The sequence below is a fragment of the Corapipo altera genome, unplaced genomic scaffold, assembly GCF_003945725.1.
Source record: "Corapipo altera isolate COAL_440 unplaced genomic scaffold, ASM394572v1 75, whole genome shotgun sequence".
NCBI classification, from domain to species: Eukaryota; Metazoa; Chordata; class Aves; order Passeriformes; family Pipridae; genus Corapipo; species Corapipo altera.
The window spans coordinates 7774570-7791757 of record NW_020884887.1 but is presented as its reverse complement, the minus strand read 5'-3'; the positions used below and the strand labels follow the sequence as shown (position 1 = coordinate 7791757).

Sequence of the window (17188 nt, the reverse complement as noted above, 5' to 3'; positions counted from 1 at the left end):
CACACACACACACACACACACACACACACACACATACACACACACACACTGAGCAAACTGCACCCCAGTATCTGAGCACAGCCTGCAGCCCCCCACTCACACGGGGCACGTGGGGGGCATGGGCACCCCCACGGGCAACCCCCACACACACACCCTGCCTGTAATCCCCCACATGCGCGCACACACGGAGCACGCAAGCAGCCTGCAACACCCCCACACGTACACACACGCGACACAGTCTGCAAATTTGTGTGCACAGACCCCGTGCAGCCTGCAAACCCATGGACCTGCACAAACAGCCCCCCACACACACACTAACACAGCCTGCAACACCCCCCCAGTGTGCAAACACACACGCACAGAGCAAAAACACGCAGCACACAGACACAGCCCTGCGTGCACACACATCCGCAGAGCCCGCAAACCCCGACACTCGCACACGCACGAAGCTTGAAAACAGGCTGCAAGCCCGCACATCGTGGGGGCACGCGCAGCTTGCAGCCCCACAAACTTATCACGCGTGTGTGCACACACACCCCGTGCAAACACAGCCTGCAGCCACCCGCAAACACACCTCTTGAGCAAACATAACCTGCACGCCTGCACAGAGCTCACACACAGCGCACACAGATACGGCGTGCACCCGCTCTGTCCTGCACACGCAGTGCCCCTGCATGGTGTCACCCATCTGCAGCACCCGCATGGATCACACAGACAGTGACAGGCTGCTGCTTGCAGCCCCTGCAGCCCCCAAACATCACCACAACCTGCCGCCAACCCTCTGCAGAGCACTCACATTGCGATAGACACGCGCGCACACGCAGCATCCCATATCTGGCTGCGCCACTCTGGCATCCCCAGGCAGGGGCTGTCATCCCCTCCCCCAGAGCAGGGGCACACGGTGGATAGTGGTGTGGTGGGTCCCCATCCCACCAACCCTCAGGCAGCACCCCTGGCTCCTGCTGCCACACCAAGGGCAGTGGTGAGGTGGAACATCCCTCTGGAATCCCTGTCTTGGTCCCTCCATAGGTCCTCAAGGCCAGCAGGGATGTGAGGAGGGGGCTGAGGGAAACAGGCACAGCACACCCTCTGCCTGCAGACCCCAGAAACTCCCTCTGTCCATCCTGGAAGGCATTTGGGGCTGGAGATGCAGAGGGTGTAAAGCGCAGCCCCAGGGACCGTCCCATTCCTTGCACCTGGGCAGTAGGGACCACGGGCATGCTGTCCCCAATGCTGTCCCTCTCTGCCCACACAGGTGGCCCAGGTCAGCAAGCCCGGACAGCAGTGGATGAGCGCTGGGCACTGGCCTAGCCACACGCACACATCGGCACCATGGACTTTGTCATGAAGCAAGCACTGGGCGGTGAGTGGGTGCTGTTGCCCCTCAGAGTCCCCTCTCCAGGAGTGGTACTGGCCTGACACCCTGGGACCACAGTGGGAGGGACATGGCAGGGGGACAGAGTCACACAGAGAGCCACCGGCAGTGGGAAGCTGCTGAAGCCCTCTGGGGTTTCTGTTCCCAGCACCGTCAGCAGCTGGCTGGGGAATCCTGGCTCTCCTGCCGCTAAGTGGGATTCCCCGGCAGGTCCCCTGGGTGCCGAAGGAGCTGCCGGCGTCTCCTCCGGCTGACGCTGAACTAGGGCAGCGCAGCCAGCCCATGGCACTCCCCATCCCCACAGCCTCCAGAGCCTGTCTGCAGCCCACTTTGGCATCAGTGGCCCTGGGGATGTCCCAGGTTGTCCTTGTCAGGGGCGCTCCTTGCCCTGCCTGCTGCTGCAGGGCTTCAGCAGCCAGCACTGAGCTGCAGCACCCTTGGGGACCAGCCAATGCTCTTGTGATGCCACAGGGGCCACCAAGGACATGGGAAAGATGCTGGGGGGCGAGGAGGAGAAGGACCCCGATGCGCAGAAGAAGGAGGAGGAGAGGCAGGAGGCTCTGCGCCAGCAGGAAGAGGAGCGGAAAGCCAAGCACGCCCGCATGGAAGCCGAACGGGAGAAAGTCCGGCAGCAGATCCGTGACAAGGTGAGCACATGCTTCTCCTGCACCCACCCCTGCTCCTGGCACCCGGGGTGGGGCTGGGACAGGGAGCTGGCATGGCTGGGAGGAGAGTGGCCCAAGGCAGTGGTGATGGGCATGGGCACAGTGCAGGCAGTGCCCTGTGCCTGCCCTGTTGAGGATCTGTGTCCTCTCAGTACGGGCTGAAGAAGAAGGAGGAGAAGGAAGCAGAGGAGAAAGCTGCCCTGGAGCAGCCGTGTGAGGGCAGCCTGACGCGCCCCAAGAAGGCGATCCCAGCAGGCTGCGGGGATGAGGAGGAAGAGGAGGAGGAGAGCATCCTGGACACCGTCCTCAAGTACCTGCCCGGCCCGCTGCAGGATATGTTCAAGAAGTAACAGCACTGTCAACCCTGCCATAGGGTGCTGGGGCATGGGCGCCCTCTCCCCTACAACCCCTCCATCAGCTCCCTTGGCCCCGGAGAGGGGGTCCCCACACCCCCTCCCATCCCCTCCTGTCCTGTCCCCTGACCAGACCAAAAGCCCGCCCCGTCCCGTCCAGGCAGGGCCCCCCCCCACCACGCCAAAGGGGAGCAGCCCTGGCCGGACAGGGCGAACCGGGACCAAATGCACTGATGTAACCTCGTGGCGGGCTGGGGGCACCCAGGCCCTACCGGCCTCCCCGGGGTGGCTCCTTGTGCCCCCTGCCCTGCTCCTGCCCTCCCAGGGGACCGCAGCAGGCCTCTGCTCGCCTGCCCTCGTTCCCAACACTGCCATCCCCCTGCCCCGTCCCGCCCCGGGCCAAGCCCAAAGCACAAAGCCAGGCGCCCTGCCCGCAGCTCCCCCATCCCCAGTCGTCGGGCACGGGGGTCCCCCGGGGCTGCCCGGTGTGCCCCTGCATCGGGGGGTTGGAGGGGACCCCCCTCCCCGCATCTCTGGCCCCATAGTTAAAGCCATATCAGTTAGACTGCAATACTTCAGCACCGGGAGGAGCGGGCGCCGCGCTCCGCCAACCGTGTACAAAGGCACGTGCGGGGCAGGGCCCCCCCTGCCCCGTCCCCCCCGCTCGCTCGTCTGTGTCTTGGCCCCGCTGGCCCCCGTCCTCGCATTAGTGTCTCTGTGCCAGGGTGCGCTCCGTCGCTCCATGCGTCCTCGTGTCCGCTGCTCAGACTCCCACCCCCGAGCCCCCACTGTCCCCGGGGGCCACCCGCGGCGCTGAGCCGAGATCCCCCCGCCGCGCTGCCGGGACCCCCACTCTGCCCCCTGCAATAAAGCCAGCGCGGGGCCGAGGGCTGCCGGGCCAGTCCAGGGCTGGGAGTGCCTGGCTGCCCCCCACCTGACGCTGGACACACGGGTCCCCGGGCCTGGGAAGGGATCCCTGGGCAAGCACCCTGGGATGTCCCAGGAGCTGCTGCTTGTACCCCAACGGGGGGAGGCAGGGGCACACCCTCATCCCAGCCCCTCCCTTGCCACACCGTGCTCCCCCCTCCCCCTGCTTCCTCAGCCACGGCCCCCAGCCACCCACCAGGGCCCTCCAGGGAGGTGGTGGGCAGCTCGGGGCCCCACAGACATGCTGTGACCATCCTGCTCGAACTAGTCTTTGACAAACTAATAAAATAAAGGGATTTGTACATTGCTCCAGCCTCTTCTCATCCATTGCTTCTCTGGGTCCCTATGTCAGCTCCCTTGCCCCATCAACCCCAGGGCTGACACCTGGCAGCTCATCACATATGGTAAGGCCACAGGGCCCACCCTGGGCAGCACCCAAGCCAGGCCACAGGTGTAGGGAGTGACCACAGGTGGCTCCCAGAGTCCTGCTCAGTCCTGCTGCTCCCCACTCTGCAGGTGTCCTCTCTGGGGATGGGGACAAGGCAAAAGGGACGGGTCCTGGTGGACCCATGTCCCACAGACATGGCATGGGGGCTTCTGCCCCTTCCCCCTGACTCTGGGACTTCCTTCACTGAATGACAGGGGATACCCTGGGGTACAAGGGCTCTTTCTGGTGGGTCACAGCCTTCTGTCCCCTAATAGAGGGGCCTGAGGCTATGGGCATGGGGCACCTCCTGTCCCTGCAGCGAGGCAAAGGCCCTGGCAGTGCCCAGGCTTGGCACAGCCCTGGAGGCCTCAGCCTGCAGCCAGCCTCAGCCATCATTTGCCATCATTTACCGCCAAAGAGCTCCACCGTTACCCAGGCACCATCAGCAGAGCAGTCACCTGGAAAAGCTTCTGTCAGACTAAAATATGAAGGTAGAAAACGGTAGAGATCTCGCAGGCAAGGTCTCCATCGCAGGCAGACTGTGCCCTGTGATGGCACAGAGGGGGAGAAATCCCCACAGCCCTCCCTGGGGAGAGGGGCAGGGGAGGCAGTGCCCGTCACCCCTGCAGGGGTGTGGGGAAGGGCTCTGCCCGGGGCTGGTGGCCGTGGCGCGGGACCAGCAGCGTGCTCCGCACATGCGGCGCTGCCGGGCAGGGCCCTGCAGGTGTCCCCCACATCCGCTGAGCAGTGTCCCCGCTGTCACCTGTCGCCAGTGTGGGGGCACAGCGCCCTCTGGTGTGGTGACAGCACAGGACAGGGAGAGCGGGGACAGGTAGTGGGGACAAGGCGGACAGTCCCTCGACAGACCCCTCAGCCAGGGCCTTGCCATGGCCAAGAGAAAGAGGCAGGGGAAGGGAGAGCAACTCAACAACCCACTTCTCCCCCCTGCAAGGAGCCACAGACACCTTCGTTAAGGAAGAGAATTTATCAAAATTAGAAAAAAACAAGTATTAAAAAAACTCAGCCCCAGCTGGGGAAACGTCTCCCAGCTTGCATCCCTTCACCATCTCCTCACTGCCCCAGCACAGGGAAGGGACATGGTATGTCTGGGAAGAAAAGGGGCAGGCTGTGCTCCCAGGGCTGCCCTCGCCACCAGGCTGTTGGGGACAAGGGGACAGTCACATAGCTTATCACTGCTGGGGAGACTGGTCAGGAAGGAGCTCCTCTCATGGAAGGCCCCTCAGCAGCCACCTCCAGCGACTGATTTTCTTTGGCCACTTGCCTTTGGAACAAGCTCCCCATGCTCCAGAGAGGAGGTGGCAGAGGGGGGGCACCCCCATCATCCCCATCACACAGCTGCCTATTTACAAATGCTCCCAAGAGCAGGATGCACTGAGCCGAGCCCGAGGTCGCAGCCCTGCCAGGCTGCCAAGGAGAGGAGCCAACTCCTTGCTCTACCTACACTAAGCTCCCACTCCCAAGAGTAGGCAGGTGTTGCCTCCCCAGGTGCAGCTTCATCAGGAGTCGTTGGGGAGCCCGAAGAGCTTGACGGTGCCAGCCTCCCGGCTGCTGTCGTATTTGCCATCTTTATCATCACAGGCGAAGGCCAGCAGTGGCCTCTTCGGGTGCCAGGCCACTGTGAAGGTAGGGGACTCACACTGCACCTCCCAGAGCTTCTCTCCTGCATGGAAAAGGGGCCATGTCAGCCTGGAAAGCCTCCACTGCTCACTGCCCAAATGCCAAGCACCTGCTTCTTCTCTCCGGCACAACTGCTGCTCCAGCGCCTTTTAATCACCCAGTGACAAGGCTCAGACATGGCAAGCATGTCTGCCACCGACTAACGAGGCAAAGGCTCCCCCTCATGGCGCTCTGCTCTGCACAGCAAAGCTCTTCCTTAGCAGACAGATTCTCCCAGTGCCCTCCCAGCTCCGCCAGCACTTCTCCATTTGATCCCTCCTTGCTGTTCCCCGAGAAGAAACCCCTACCTGTCTCCACCTCGGCAATGTCAATGAAGTGATCTTCTGATGCCGATGCCAGCATCTTCCCATCATGGCTAAAGCTCAGTGTCCGCACGGGCCAGTCAAGCCTGCAGCAACCAAGGGGAGCAGACAGTGAGCCAACCACACATGGTCCCCAGAGAGGGGGCAAACAGCTTTGGGACAGCTCTACCTACCTGGAGAAGCACCTCACACATACCAGCTCATCCACATCCCAAAGGCTGACTAAGGCATCAGCACTGCCCGTGGCAAAATACTTCCCCATGGGATCAAACTTGATGCAGATGCAGTTGGAAGGATGGGCATTGATGGACTGGATGGGTTTCAGCTCTGGGTAGCTGTGGAGGTGAAGGGAGAGGACAGGGAGCAGTGAGAGGAGCACAGGGATGTCTGAAGCAGGGCAGGCACAAGGCACACCAGGACTGGGAGCAAACTGAGCCAGGGTAGGAAACACCAAGTGTCCAGTGAATGAGGTGAAGCATCAGGGTCCCTCTTGGGGAGCCCAGCCCAGAACTGGGGCAACTTCAGCTCCATTCCTACCAGAGGGCTGGGGATCACTAAGGTGTGGGACTCCAGACCCCCAAAAGCAGCCAAGGCACTTGCAGCCTGACTGCAGCCAGCCCAGCCACTCGGCCCACCTGCAGCCACGGGCACCTACCTGAGGATGTTGATGCAGCCATTCCCGTTGGTGAGGAAGAACATGTTGTTGTCGTTGTTCCAGGAGATCTCGTTCACCTCAAACTTGAACTGTTCCTCAGCTTTGGAGCGATGTGTCTTGGCGTCAATGAAGGTGACCACATCATCCTTGTTCCCCACGGCAATGGTCTGTCCATCGGGGCTCCAGCAGATGTTGATGTTCTCACCTGAAGGGACAGAAAGGCAGCAGGTCCCATTTCCACTCCAAACCATTCCCAGATAGGAAAGACTGCCAGGCCTGCAGTGTAACACACAAACCCTGCATGGCAGCTGTCCAGCAAATACAGATAGTTACTGAAAAATAAAACTTATGAGAAGTACAGCTTCAAAACAGTAGGACCACACCCCATTTCAGCCAAGATGGGACCACAGCAATCACCACACAAGGTCAACCCAAAGATCCTCTAGATCCAGTGATCTTTGAGATTCAGAAAAAGCAGAAGCCAACAACAAATACCTTTAAATGAAGATAAAAACAAGGCAAGTTGCAGTTGTACCATCTTACAATGCCATTTCCAACCCCAACAACTCAAAATTTGATATTTCCAAGGGCAGACGTGGTATCTGGGTTAGGCAGCGCATGAACGCAAATAGTGGTTTTTCTGAATCCACACAAACTTTTACTTCCATCATGGCTCCCTGTAAACATGCTTTTCCCCCAGTCTCCAGCCTCACAGCCCACAGACTCCAGAAACAAGTACACAGAACATTTTAACGGCCAGCGCTGTATTTCAGGAGTTTCTCCAGTCCCTACTCCGCAGTAAATGAGCCCTTATATGATGAGTGCAACCCAAAGATAAAGCAGCCAGCAAAGGGTCCAAAGCTCTGTGCCGCTGTGGGTGGGTCCCACACAGCTGAGGTCCTGCAGGGACCCATCTGGGAAGGCAGGGGCTCACCTTTGGTGTTGACAGTGGCGATGCACTTGGTGGTGCGGACGTCCCAGATGCGGATGGTTTTGTCCCCGGACGCTGTGACAAAGAGGTCAGGGTTGCTGGGGTGCCAGCAGAGCTGATCCACACTGTCTCCGTGGCCCCGGTAGTTGTTCTCCTTCACCTGGGGGGAGAGGACAGCCGTCGGCGTGAGGATGCGCCTGGCTCTGCTCCCGCTCCTGCCCCACATCCCAGCACACTGTATCCCCGCCGCGATGGGGCGGGAACCCAGCCCGGAGCGCCACCGCCACCCTGGCCACCCTCCTGCCCACGGCCGGCCGGGATGGAGGAGGCCCCGCGCCTTCCCCGCCAGGCACCAGCTCTATTCCCGCTCCAGCTCCATTCCCGGTTCCCTGCCACCGGCCGGCGGGGTCTCCTGGCGATGCTCCTGTTCCGGCGCATACCGAGTACCCGGTACTGACCACCGGGACCCATCCCCCGGCTCGACACACCTGCCCAAGCACCCGGGCCCAGGGTGCCCAAGGGCTTCTGGTACCGACCCGCCCGGCACCGCCCGCCCGTTGCCGGCGGATCTCACCAGCCGGTCCTTCTCGAGCAGGAAGACGCTGGCGGTCTTGTCGAAGGAGCCGGAGGCGAGGCGGCGGCCGCAGCAGCTCCAGGCCACCGAGTGCACCTTGGCGCCGTGCGCGGGGAACTCGCGGCTCCGCGTGTTGGCGCGGAACAGCTCCTGCATGGCCTGCACGTACGGGGACACCGCCATGGCGGGGCCGGCACCGCGCCCCGCCCCGGCACGGCGCCCGACGGCACTTCCGCCACCACCCCGCGCCTGGCGCGTCTCCACGGGCGGGGCGGAGCCGCCGCCCGCCGCCGGGATGGACGACACCGTGGTGCTCCTCAGTGACTCGGACTCGGAGGGCGCCCGCTCGCCGCCGCCGGCCCGGCCGTGCCGCCCCCGCCGCTCCCTGCCCGCCCCCTCCGTGAGTCCGGGGCCGCCGCTGCCCCGCACAAAGATGGCGGCGCGTCCACCGCGGGCGGGGACGGGAGCCGCGCGCAGACAAGAAGCCTCGGGGGCAGTGGAGGGGTGGGTGAACAGCCCCGGCCGGGTGTTCCCGGGAACCCCCGAGACCTCCCAGCCTCTCCCCAGGCGGGCTCGGGTCCCCGCGGCGACCTGTGGCCGGCGGAGCCCCGGCCTTCAAGCGCGCCCCCCTAGCGGTTCCAGCCTCTTCGGCAACGTTCCCCCCACCCCAGAAAACGCCAGTCCCCACCATGGAGCGTCACATTCCCTCGCTGCACCCCGAGGAGGGTCCAGCCCTGTAGGGCTCAGCCCACGGCGGGATCTGGCTCAGGGATGCGGTGGGGCGGCTGCCGCCCCTCTCACCTGTCCTGCCCCTCTCCCCAGGGCCGCCTTCTCCCTGTACCGTCCCCCTCCCCTGTCCTGCTCCTCTACCCTGCCCTACCCCTCTACCCTGCCCTACCCCTCTCCCCTTTACCGCCAGAGGGTGCGGGGACGATGTCCCGGTACGGTGGCGGTTCAGGGCTCGAGGCTCAGGGAACGGCCCGTCCCACTCCCCGCGCCGCTGTCCCGGTTCCTGAGCTCCGCAGCCGCCGATGGTCACCGGGACCGGCTGGAGCCCCGCGGCCTCCCGCCCTCCCCAGCTCCTCCAGCGTCCAGGACCCCTCCTTGGGAAAGGCAGCAGGTCTGAGTCAGGGGGAAAAAAACGGACTTAAATTGTCCGGTAACCGTGTTCCCTGCTTTGAGACGCCGAGGGGGATTTTCTTCCCCAAGAGCAAACAGGCCCTGACCCCTCCTGGGCACACCGGGGTCTGGTGAAGTGCTGTGTCCTGCCTGCCGCCAGTGCAGACACAGCTGCCTTCCCCTGCCGGCTCCTGTTGCTCCTTGGAACACCAAGTGCTGCATCACCCAGCAAGTCCTGAGTGGGAGTCCCCCAAGTCTCAGGGTTGCTGTAGCTCTAGATTGATGCCAAAGAGGAAGAGGCAGCTCTGTTCCCTGCCGCTCCTGTCTTCATAGTGGGCGAGGTTGTGCCACAGACAGGGTGCCAGGGTTTGGATCCCGTGCTGCTCCTGCCAGTGGGAACAGGGTTACAGGAATGCTCATTGTGCTTGCCTTGCCCTCCCTCAGCACGTCAGCAGGACCTGCATTTCCCCATCATGGGACTGAGCTAAGCAAGCAGCCAGGACCACTCTGGCCCAAGGCAAGAGGCATTTGGAGGAGAGGGCATGGCTCTTTGCAAGAAGGAACCCTGGGGAAAGCAGGGAAGAAGAGCCTCAGTCAGGGTTGGGCTCAGGCTCAATGGTGCTGCCAGGGTGAGCTGATCCCAGAGCTCAGAGCCACCAGCCCCCACAGGCTACCCCATCCCCTCAGATGGGGTCTTTGCCCCTGGTTTCTCTCCCTGGGCTGGTACCAATGAGCCTCTTTTCTCTTTTGGACTGGGGCTACAGTGCCACCATAACAGAGGTTCCTGGCAGGAAGGACACTGACACTCCTTCTCTGTCCCCACAGGAGATCATCGATCTGACCTGTGAGGACACAAGCACAGACCCAGTGCAGCTGAGTGTGACTGAGGACATCTTCATCGCTGCGACTGAGGACGCCTGCATCCTTCTACACTGCACCTGCAGTGCTGACCAGGACCCCAGGACTGCACTTGCTGCCCCAGCAGCACACACATCCCATTCCCAGCTCTACTTCACCGTGAAGGAAGAAATGGAGGCAGTGGCAGAGCCAATCCCTGCACCATCCTGGCACAGCACTCCCCTGAAGCCCAGTGCCACCACGGACACAGCAGAAAGCATGGAGAACAGGAGCTGCCTCTCTCCTGCCTCCAGCTGCCACAGCTCCTGCAGCTCGGAGCAGGACTGCAGTGCTACCAGCTTTAATAGTGACCTGAGTTCCCTGCCCAGCATGCAGCAGGACTCAGCACCCCCCAGCCTGGACAGCAATAGCAGCTGGAAAGCTACTGGCCCAGAGGAAGAGCCTCCCCCCCTCTGCCAGGAAAGGGACCTCCCCCCAAGGCTGAGCCCTGCCCCAACCCTTCCCACAACCCCAGGGAAGGCCCGAGGGTCTTTGCTGGAAACAAATGACATACCACACGAACCAACCCAGCAAGCGACCCCAGCCAGGAGTGATGATGACAGCAAGGCCTGGCTGGACAAACTGCACAGTTTCAGGAGGAGTGGAGTCCAGCACCTCTTCTTCCAAGGCATAGCACCCAGCAGGGAAACACAGCAGGTAAACAGAGTTTAGAGCAGCCACTGCCAAGCCCAGCTAGAGGCTGCTCAGAGCAGCCCCTGTGGTGGAGGATGTAGCAAGGGCAGGCCCTGCTCCCTGTGCCCTTTGTGGGAAGCTTTGCCAGGCAGCTGGGGGCTCTGGTTATTGCAGTTCCCTTCACGGTGGGCTGCATATCACAGCTGGGTTCCTCTGTGTTGGGGGAGCTCCCTTTCACCTGTTACCTTGCCTTCTACACAGCAGAAACCTGAGCTCATCCCCAGAGGGAAGCTGAGCATGGTGCGCACCACTATGGAGGAGAACTTCCTGGAGGGCACCTTGCATCTCCTGAATGAGTTCGTCTCCTGCCAGCATTATCCCCCCAAAGATATCATCTCCCACCTCATCAGACAGGTCCTGTTGAATGCCCATGAAGAGGAGATCTTGAAGGACACCTACATGCTGCTGATGAAGATCCAAATGTAGGTGTTCCCCTTGTCCCCATGCCCCGGGGCTGAGTAGGTGCTCCCAGGGGTCTGCCCAGCATACAGGGGCTCACTCATAGGAGTGATTTCCCATATAACCCAGGATGATCCTCTTGCCACCACCAGCACTCCCCAGGCTTTCTGAGGGTGGGAGCCAGATGGTCAGGCAGTTCAGCACAAATGGACAGGGCTGTCCTTGCAGGCTCCATCCAGCCAACGCTGCCACAGTGGGATGGGACTGGACGCTGCTGAAAGTCATCATGGAGGACCAGGTACTTGGCACCGTGTGTGTCACATCGGGCAGGGATCATCCAGGACACAGTGCCTGAGGGTAAGCATTGCCCAAGGACCTCATGTGGCTGTGCTCTGCTGCAGAGAACAGGCCAGTCCAATGTGCAGGTTTATTGCAGCCACTGAGGGCAGCAAGTGCCAGTTGGGTATCTCATATTTATCCTCAGTGCTCCCTGACCCACTGCACAGCTGCAGGCAGGTTGTCCCATTGAAGAAGGTACAGCAACAGATAAAGACTCTGGGTCACAGCACTAGTGCAGTGGTAGAACAGGTCCTGCAATGCCCATAAGGGCATTGCCTGATCCAGGCAGCCCATCCTGGAGCTGCTCCTCAGTCGTGTACGTCAGTCCATTCCTAAGACAGCCAAATTCCCTGGTGCTCCTCACCCAGTGGCTCCCTCAGGCTCATACGCTCTCCATGTGCCCTCAGGAGAAGCCCCCTGGCCGGCTCCTCTTCCTGCAGTATGTGGTGCAGACCCTGGAGGACGACTTGCAGAAGAATCTGAGGTTGCACCTGCTGCAAAAGTCGATTGCCAAGAAAGTGCTTTCGTGTGACATGTGCTTCAACAATGTCAAGTAAGGGACACCTCCTTCTCCCTGTTCTCTAACCACAAACTGAGGCAGGGGCTCAGGGAACACTTGTCGAGACTCCAGGTCAGACTTTCAGACTTTACAAGAAGCAAACTTGGGAGACAGAGGGAAGTGTAGGGCCAAATATAAAGGACAGGAGATTTACAAAAGCAAACCACCAGAGAGGATGCAAGGCATTTGCAGCTGCAACCTAGCAGGCTTTTCCCAGGAATGAGGTCAGATTTGCATTGCTCAGGACAGGATTAAGGAGGCTGCAGTCCTGTGGACAAATGTACAAATCAAGAGAGCTTTTCTGTTGAGCTGCTCTACAGAGCTACTCTAAGTGAGTGGGACATACGCTTCATTGTCAGGATCTTTCCTCAAGCTCCGAGTGGATCCAGAGGTCAGAACACAGCAAAATCAGGCCCATCCCCACTAAAGTTCCTGTTTCTGTCCTAGGGAAGTGGTCAAATGGTTGGTCGCAGCTATTACAGGAGTCGGGTTCTGCCAGCCCCAGGAGAAGCCACAAGAAACTCCCTCCTCTTCAGCAGAAGCCAGGGCTGAACACAGCTCATCTGCACCAAGTCTAGCCAGCACACAGGCTCCAGCAACTTTCTTTGCCCAAAAGTAAGCCCCAGAAGTGCTAACTCCCTACTGGTATTATCATGGCCCCAAGTCAAGGAGAAGCCAGAGCCTCTCACTCCCTGTCAGGTCAGGGAAGCCAGGCTGTACCTGTGACCAGCTTTGCTGGTTCTCCTTCGGGTTAGACATAGACTTGGTGAGCAAAAGACTGTCACCTGATAGGAGACTGGCTCAGTAAGTATCATCCTCTTGCATGTAGTGTAAGGCTGGAGCTCTTGAGCTACAGCTCAGGCTACCCCGTGCTGCTCCACCAACACTCAGTACAGCCCAAGACCTCCCAAGGATCAATCTGGGGATTAGCTCTGCTTGCAAGAGCATCAGACTCAAAAGCCACCAAGAGACACCAAATCTAGCCCACTGCATTCCTGTGTCCCTCACTGCACAGCACAAGGCTGAACTAGGGACCATCCCCAATGCTTTACTTGGCAAGCCAAGGAGCAGCTTCTCCAAGTGCTGACTGTCTCTCTGACACAGGGTGATGCTCCTGCTCCAGCGGATGTTGTCCATCGCAGTGGAAGTGGACAGATCTCCCACCTGCAGCTCCCATAAGATTGCAGATGAGATATTCCCATTTATACTGAATATCCCCCTGAGGAGCCAAAGGTGAGACAAGCACATGCAAGGCAGCATTTGCCTGTGTGAGCAATGGTCTTATTCCCAATTTACATGAGTCTGGATGCACAAAGTACTACAGGGTACAGAAAGACAGGCCAGCCAGCAAGAGCATGGCTATATCTCCCATGGAAATACAATATTGCTAGCTGAACACATCTACCTCGGTGGTATGTTGCTGAAAACAGTCAATTTTCTCACGTATTAAAGTTGTGTGACCTTAAAAATGTAAAGAGGGTCTGAAAAGCAGCACTGTGCATCAGCACAGTCAAGTACTGGCAAACACGTCACTGATTCTCCTGGGCAACCAGGTAGCTTGTCAGAAATATGATGCAGTTCCTACAGCTTTGCCTTGACATCCTTTTGTTTGCTTCTCTAAGAAATGCAGTATCTGAAGCCAGAGCACAAGGGCCTGACTGGTTCTGGTGTAAACACAAGACCACTGGATCCACAGGCATTTCAAACCCACTCTTGCAATGCCCAGCAGGCAGCCCTTCACACCCCTTCAGCAGAACTCTGTGCACACACCAGGTCTAATCAAGCCAAACTGAGTCTAACCAAGCTGTCACTTTGCCCAGGACAGATGTAGATCCGGCTGGCCCTGACCCCACATCACCCTTCCTTGGCTGTGCTCCCTGCAAGTCAGCAGGAATGGATCACTGCCACACAGGCTGCTGGGCAGGGTGAAGTGAAGCAGCTCAGTTTGCATCACAGACTGTACTGACCTCCAGCTGCCACAGGTCACACCTGAGGACAAAAACACAGCCATGGCCAAGTCACATAACAAAGGTCTCTCACCACATCTGGTGGTCTTCCTTCCAAGGCACAGCTGGGCAGCCCCTGCAGTCACCCCACTGGGTCAGCACCAGCAGCACACCAGGAACATGCTGGAGCAGTTGTCTCTGGTCAAGCTGTGCTGTCTCTCCCAAAGTAAATCCCTTTTGTCTTCCAGGGAAGCTTTATTAAACACCATGGAGAGCCAGCTCCTGCGCTGCAGACTGATAGAGCTGCTGTTCCAGCACAGTTCTGATGTGCCCTCAACCTCATCTATGTCTCTGGAGAAAATCCTGTATTTCCTGAGCCACTTCTCTGTGCTGCTGCATTTTGAGGTATCCAGTCCAACTTCTCCTTTGCCTTGTTTTCTTCTGAGAAAACTTCTAATAATCAAATGCTGTCTCCTGTCATAGGATGAAACAGCAGCGTGGCAAAGGTGGGATGAGATGCTGCAGTACTTGAGTTTGCTGCTGATGAGTTACCAAAGTGTAATACACGGTAAGCAGCTTGTTCTGGCCTCATCAAGAGGCTGCAGTAGAACTGCCAAATTCCCTTCCTCCTCCCTTCTCATCGCTCTTGAGCTCACAGCCACTGAGTCTTTGAAAGACAATGTGCCTCTGTCCATGCTAGTAACTATTCCCAGCAGTCAAAGAAGTGATGTTGCATCAATCAGAGCACCCAACTTACTTTGCCAAGTTTAGCCCCTACAAAATAGCCCTCTTCCTAAAGGAAGGAAGCACTTCCCAGCACCAGAAAGCACACAGGGGGGTGCTTTGTACCCACTGTTGTCTAAGTTGCTACACAGTGGGTGGAAGAATAGGGTGGTTTGGGAGAAAAAGCAGAAAGCAAAGGGACTGTAGAATATCCTGAGTTGGAAGGGACCCACAAGGATCATTGAGTCCAACTCCTGGCCCTGCACAGGACCCCCCCAATAATCCCACCCTGTCCCTGAGAGCATTGTCCAAACATTCCTTGAGCTCTGTCAGCCCTGGGGCCCTGACCACTACCCTGGGGAGCCCGTTCCAGTGCCTGACCACTCTTCGGGAGAATCTTTTCCTAATAACCAACCAGCCCTCCTGACACAGCTCCAGCCATTCCCACAGGTCCTGTCACTGGTCACAGAGAGCACAGATCAGTACCTTCCCCTCCTCTTCCCCTCACAAGGAAGTTGTAGACTGCAATGAGGTCTCCCTTCAATCTTCCCTTCTCCAGGCTGAACAAGCCAAGTGCCCTCAGTCACTCCTTGTGTGGCTTCCCCTATAAGCCCTTCACCATCCTCACAGCCTCCTTTGGACGCTCTCTTTGGTAAACCCAGGACACTTTCAGCACTTAGTAAACTGGGCAGGGAGCACCACCCACAGTAGCCATGGAAAGAACAGCATTTCTGATCCCAGGAGAATGGCAGTCACAAAACACTCCCTAAAACTCCCCAAAGTAATTTTACCAGAAAATTCTTCAAGTCCCTTCCCAACTTCAGCTGCTTTAGCCCAGGGTTAAGGCTCTCATGAAAGAATGCAGAGGAATCCACCATCACATGTGCAGTTTTACTCTCCCTGAAGCCCTAGACAATGTTACTGTTGTTGAGCTCTTTGGAGACTCCTTTGCAGCTGCCCATTCTGCCACTCACACAGGAGAAAAGGATTCTACAAGCCTTGCCCCTTCCCCATTTCTTGGGCTCTCTCCACATGCAGACTGAGCTCCAGGAGGGGCCAGTTCCTTCTTCCCTCAGTCTTGTGCAGAAGCATCAGGGATAACCGCAAGAGGATGAGCCCCATTCCCAACTGCTTCTCACTCTGGCACAGCGCTGCCTCTGGCATGCTGTGCTCTGTTGTGTGCTGCCTCTCTCCACCAGCATTTCCTCTTGCAGAGCACCTGCGGAGCTCCCTCAGTGACCGGATGGACTTGATGGTTCAGAAAGCCAAGCCCAGGCTCCAGGAGAGTGACAGCATCACCAACCTGGACGTTCAGGTGAAGATTGAGGACTTCATCAGCCGAATGCAGGGGGTCCTAGGGCAGCCTTTTCCTCCACAAATCCAGGAGAAATTGTTCCTGCTGCAAGAGTTGCTCTCTGTTGTCACTACTGCCTGATGGAGACAACTACTGCAGCAAGGGGGACAAAGAATTTCAAGTTCCAAAAAAACCAACCAAACAAAAAAAAAAAACTCAAAACCCCCATCTCATGCTGCAGTCTCAATGTCATGGGGGTTGGTTTATACAGTTCTTTAGAAAAATAGCTGGTTTACATGGTCTCAGAATTTCTGTTCAAATTTGCATCGTTTATCAGGCACATTGTACACTTTAAAAAAATAAATTATTTTTATATTTGCTGAGACTCTTTCATCTTGGTGCCAGCCCTGCCTAAAGGAAGTGCAGACCTCCATCAGTCATACCTTGGGATAGCATTAGACTAATGCAGCCATAAACTCTGACAGTAGTTTGCACAGTAAGCAAAATGCCCAAATATCTGGTCAATTATTAGGGGAAAGATGATAATCTTTAAAAAAACTGAACAGGTGTGAGGGGCAGTGAGGACATTCATAGTGCAGAGATCCCAAAGAAATGGTAGTCAGTTCTCAGTAGAGGAACATTTCTGCTCCAGTGCAAATCAATCTATATTACTTGGCCAAAAGTGATTAGGAAGAGGGTGGGCTGGATGGCAGCATGAGCTGAAAAAACTGCTCCCTCCAGAACCACTCTAGTGCAGGCATGGGCATTATGATCAGAATGAATATTGAATTCAATTGAATTCAAATCCACAGCCATCAACAAAAACCACAGGTGAGGTCAGAGAACAATTAGGTGTTTCTACAGATCTCAGTTCAGAAGCAACAGAGGTTGGGAGTGGGAGCTGCCCACCACACTTGGCAGGGTCCTAATGCAGAGACCAGAGTAGGAGCATCAAGTAGTCACAGCTGGGAACACACTAGTCCTGATATCAGTGGTCTCATGCAGAAGCCTGGCTTCAGTTAGTGCAGAACTGTTCACAAGGGTCTGACCCGGGGTTCACAGGTTTGCTTCTTGTTCTTTAGGAAGCCTCTTGCCAACTGCCAGGTGTAAAACAAACCAGTCATTCACATGACACTGCCCCCCTAATCCAGAGGTAAGCCATTCAGTGAAAAGTGAAGACTGCCAACAGTGCAAACCCAAGTGCTCCATGCTCTGGAAAGCTGCTCTTCCTGCACATATGCTCATTCAGGTGTATTTTTCAATTAGGTCCTTTTAACTGGATTAGACTTTTGTCACTAGACTAGAAAAGAAA

The 17188-nt window shown here is 57.8% G+C and overlaps 3 protein-coding genes across 8 annotated transcripts in view; 2 read left to right on the top strand and 1 right to left on the bottom strand.

Moving 5' to 3' along the window:
• The window catches only part of CPLX2 (complexin 2), a 15846-nt gene extending 12219 nt beyond the window's left edge, over positions 1-3627 (top strand). For both annotated transcript variants that reach the window (XM_027643147.1, XM_027643148.1), the window contains 3 exons: positions 1256-1363; positions 1847-2022; positions 2193-3627. In XM_027643147.1, the coding sequence (XP_027498948.1) occupies positions 1333-1363; positions 1847-2022; positions 2193-2390 (405 nt within the window). In that variant the 5' untranslated portion in view covers positions 1256-1332 and the 3' untranslated portion in view covers positions 2391-3627. The remainder of the gene's footprint in view (positions 1-1255; positions 1364-1846; positions 2023-2192) is intronic.
• A 1086-nt stretch (positions 3628-4713) lies between these two features.
• THOC3 (THO complex 3) lies at positions 4714-8170 on the bottom strand. Its single transcript, XM_027643145.1, has 6 exons — positions 7908-8170; positions 7337-7493; positions 6403-6607; positions 5921-6082; positions 5733-5833; positions 4714-5428 (listed from the first exon to the last, which is right to left on the bottom strand). Exons 1-6 carry the CDS (start codon positions 8088-8090, stop codon positions 5265-5267), a joined length of 972 nt encoding a protein of 323 aa, XP_027498946.1. The 5' UTR covers positions 8091-8170; the 3' UTR covers positions 4714-5264.
• Positions 8171-8176: 6 nt separating this feature from the next.
• Positions 8177-16254, top strand: SIMC1 (SUMO interacting motifs containing 1). Of its 5 annotated transcripts, none has more exons than XM_027643142.1 (10): positions 8177-8307; positions 9852-10580; positions 10818-11038; positions 11244-11313; positions 11762-11907; positions 12361-12528; positions 13018-13146; positions 14108-14264; positions 14343-14427; positions 15797-16254. In XM_027643142.1, exons 1-10 carry the CDS (start codon positions 8203-8205, stop codon positions 16015-16017), a joined length of 2031 nt encoding a protein of 676 aa, XP_027498943.1. In that variant the 5' UTR covers positions 8177-8202; the 3' UTR covers positions 16018-16254. The 5 variants fall into 5 exon arrangements, with proteins under 5 accessions (XP_027498943.1, XP_027498945.1, XP_027498942.1 ...); XM_027643144.1 differs by lacking the exon at positions 8177-8307 and adding an exon at positions 9243-9655; XM_027643141.1 differs by lacking the exons at positions 8177-8307; positions 15797-16254 and adding an exon at positions 15191-15737 and having other exon boundaries at positions 9671-10580; positions 14343-14637.
• The last annotated feature ends 934 nt before the right edge of the window (positions 16255-17188 follow it).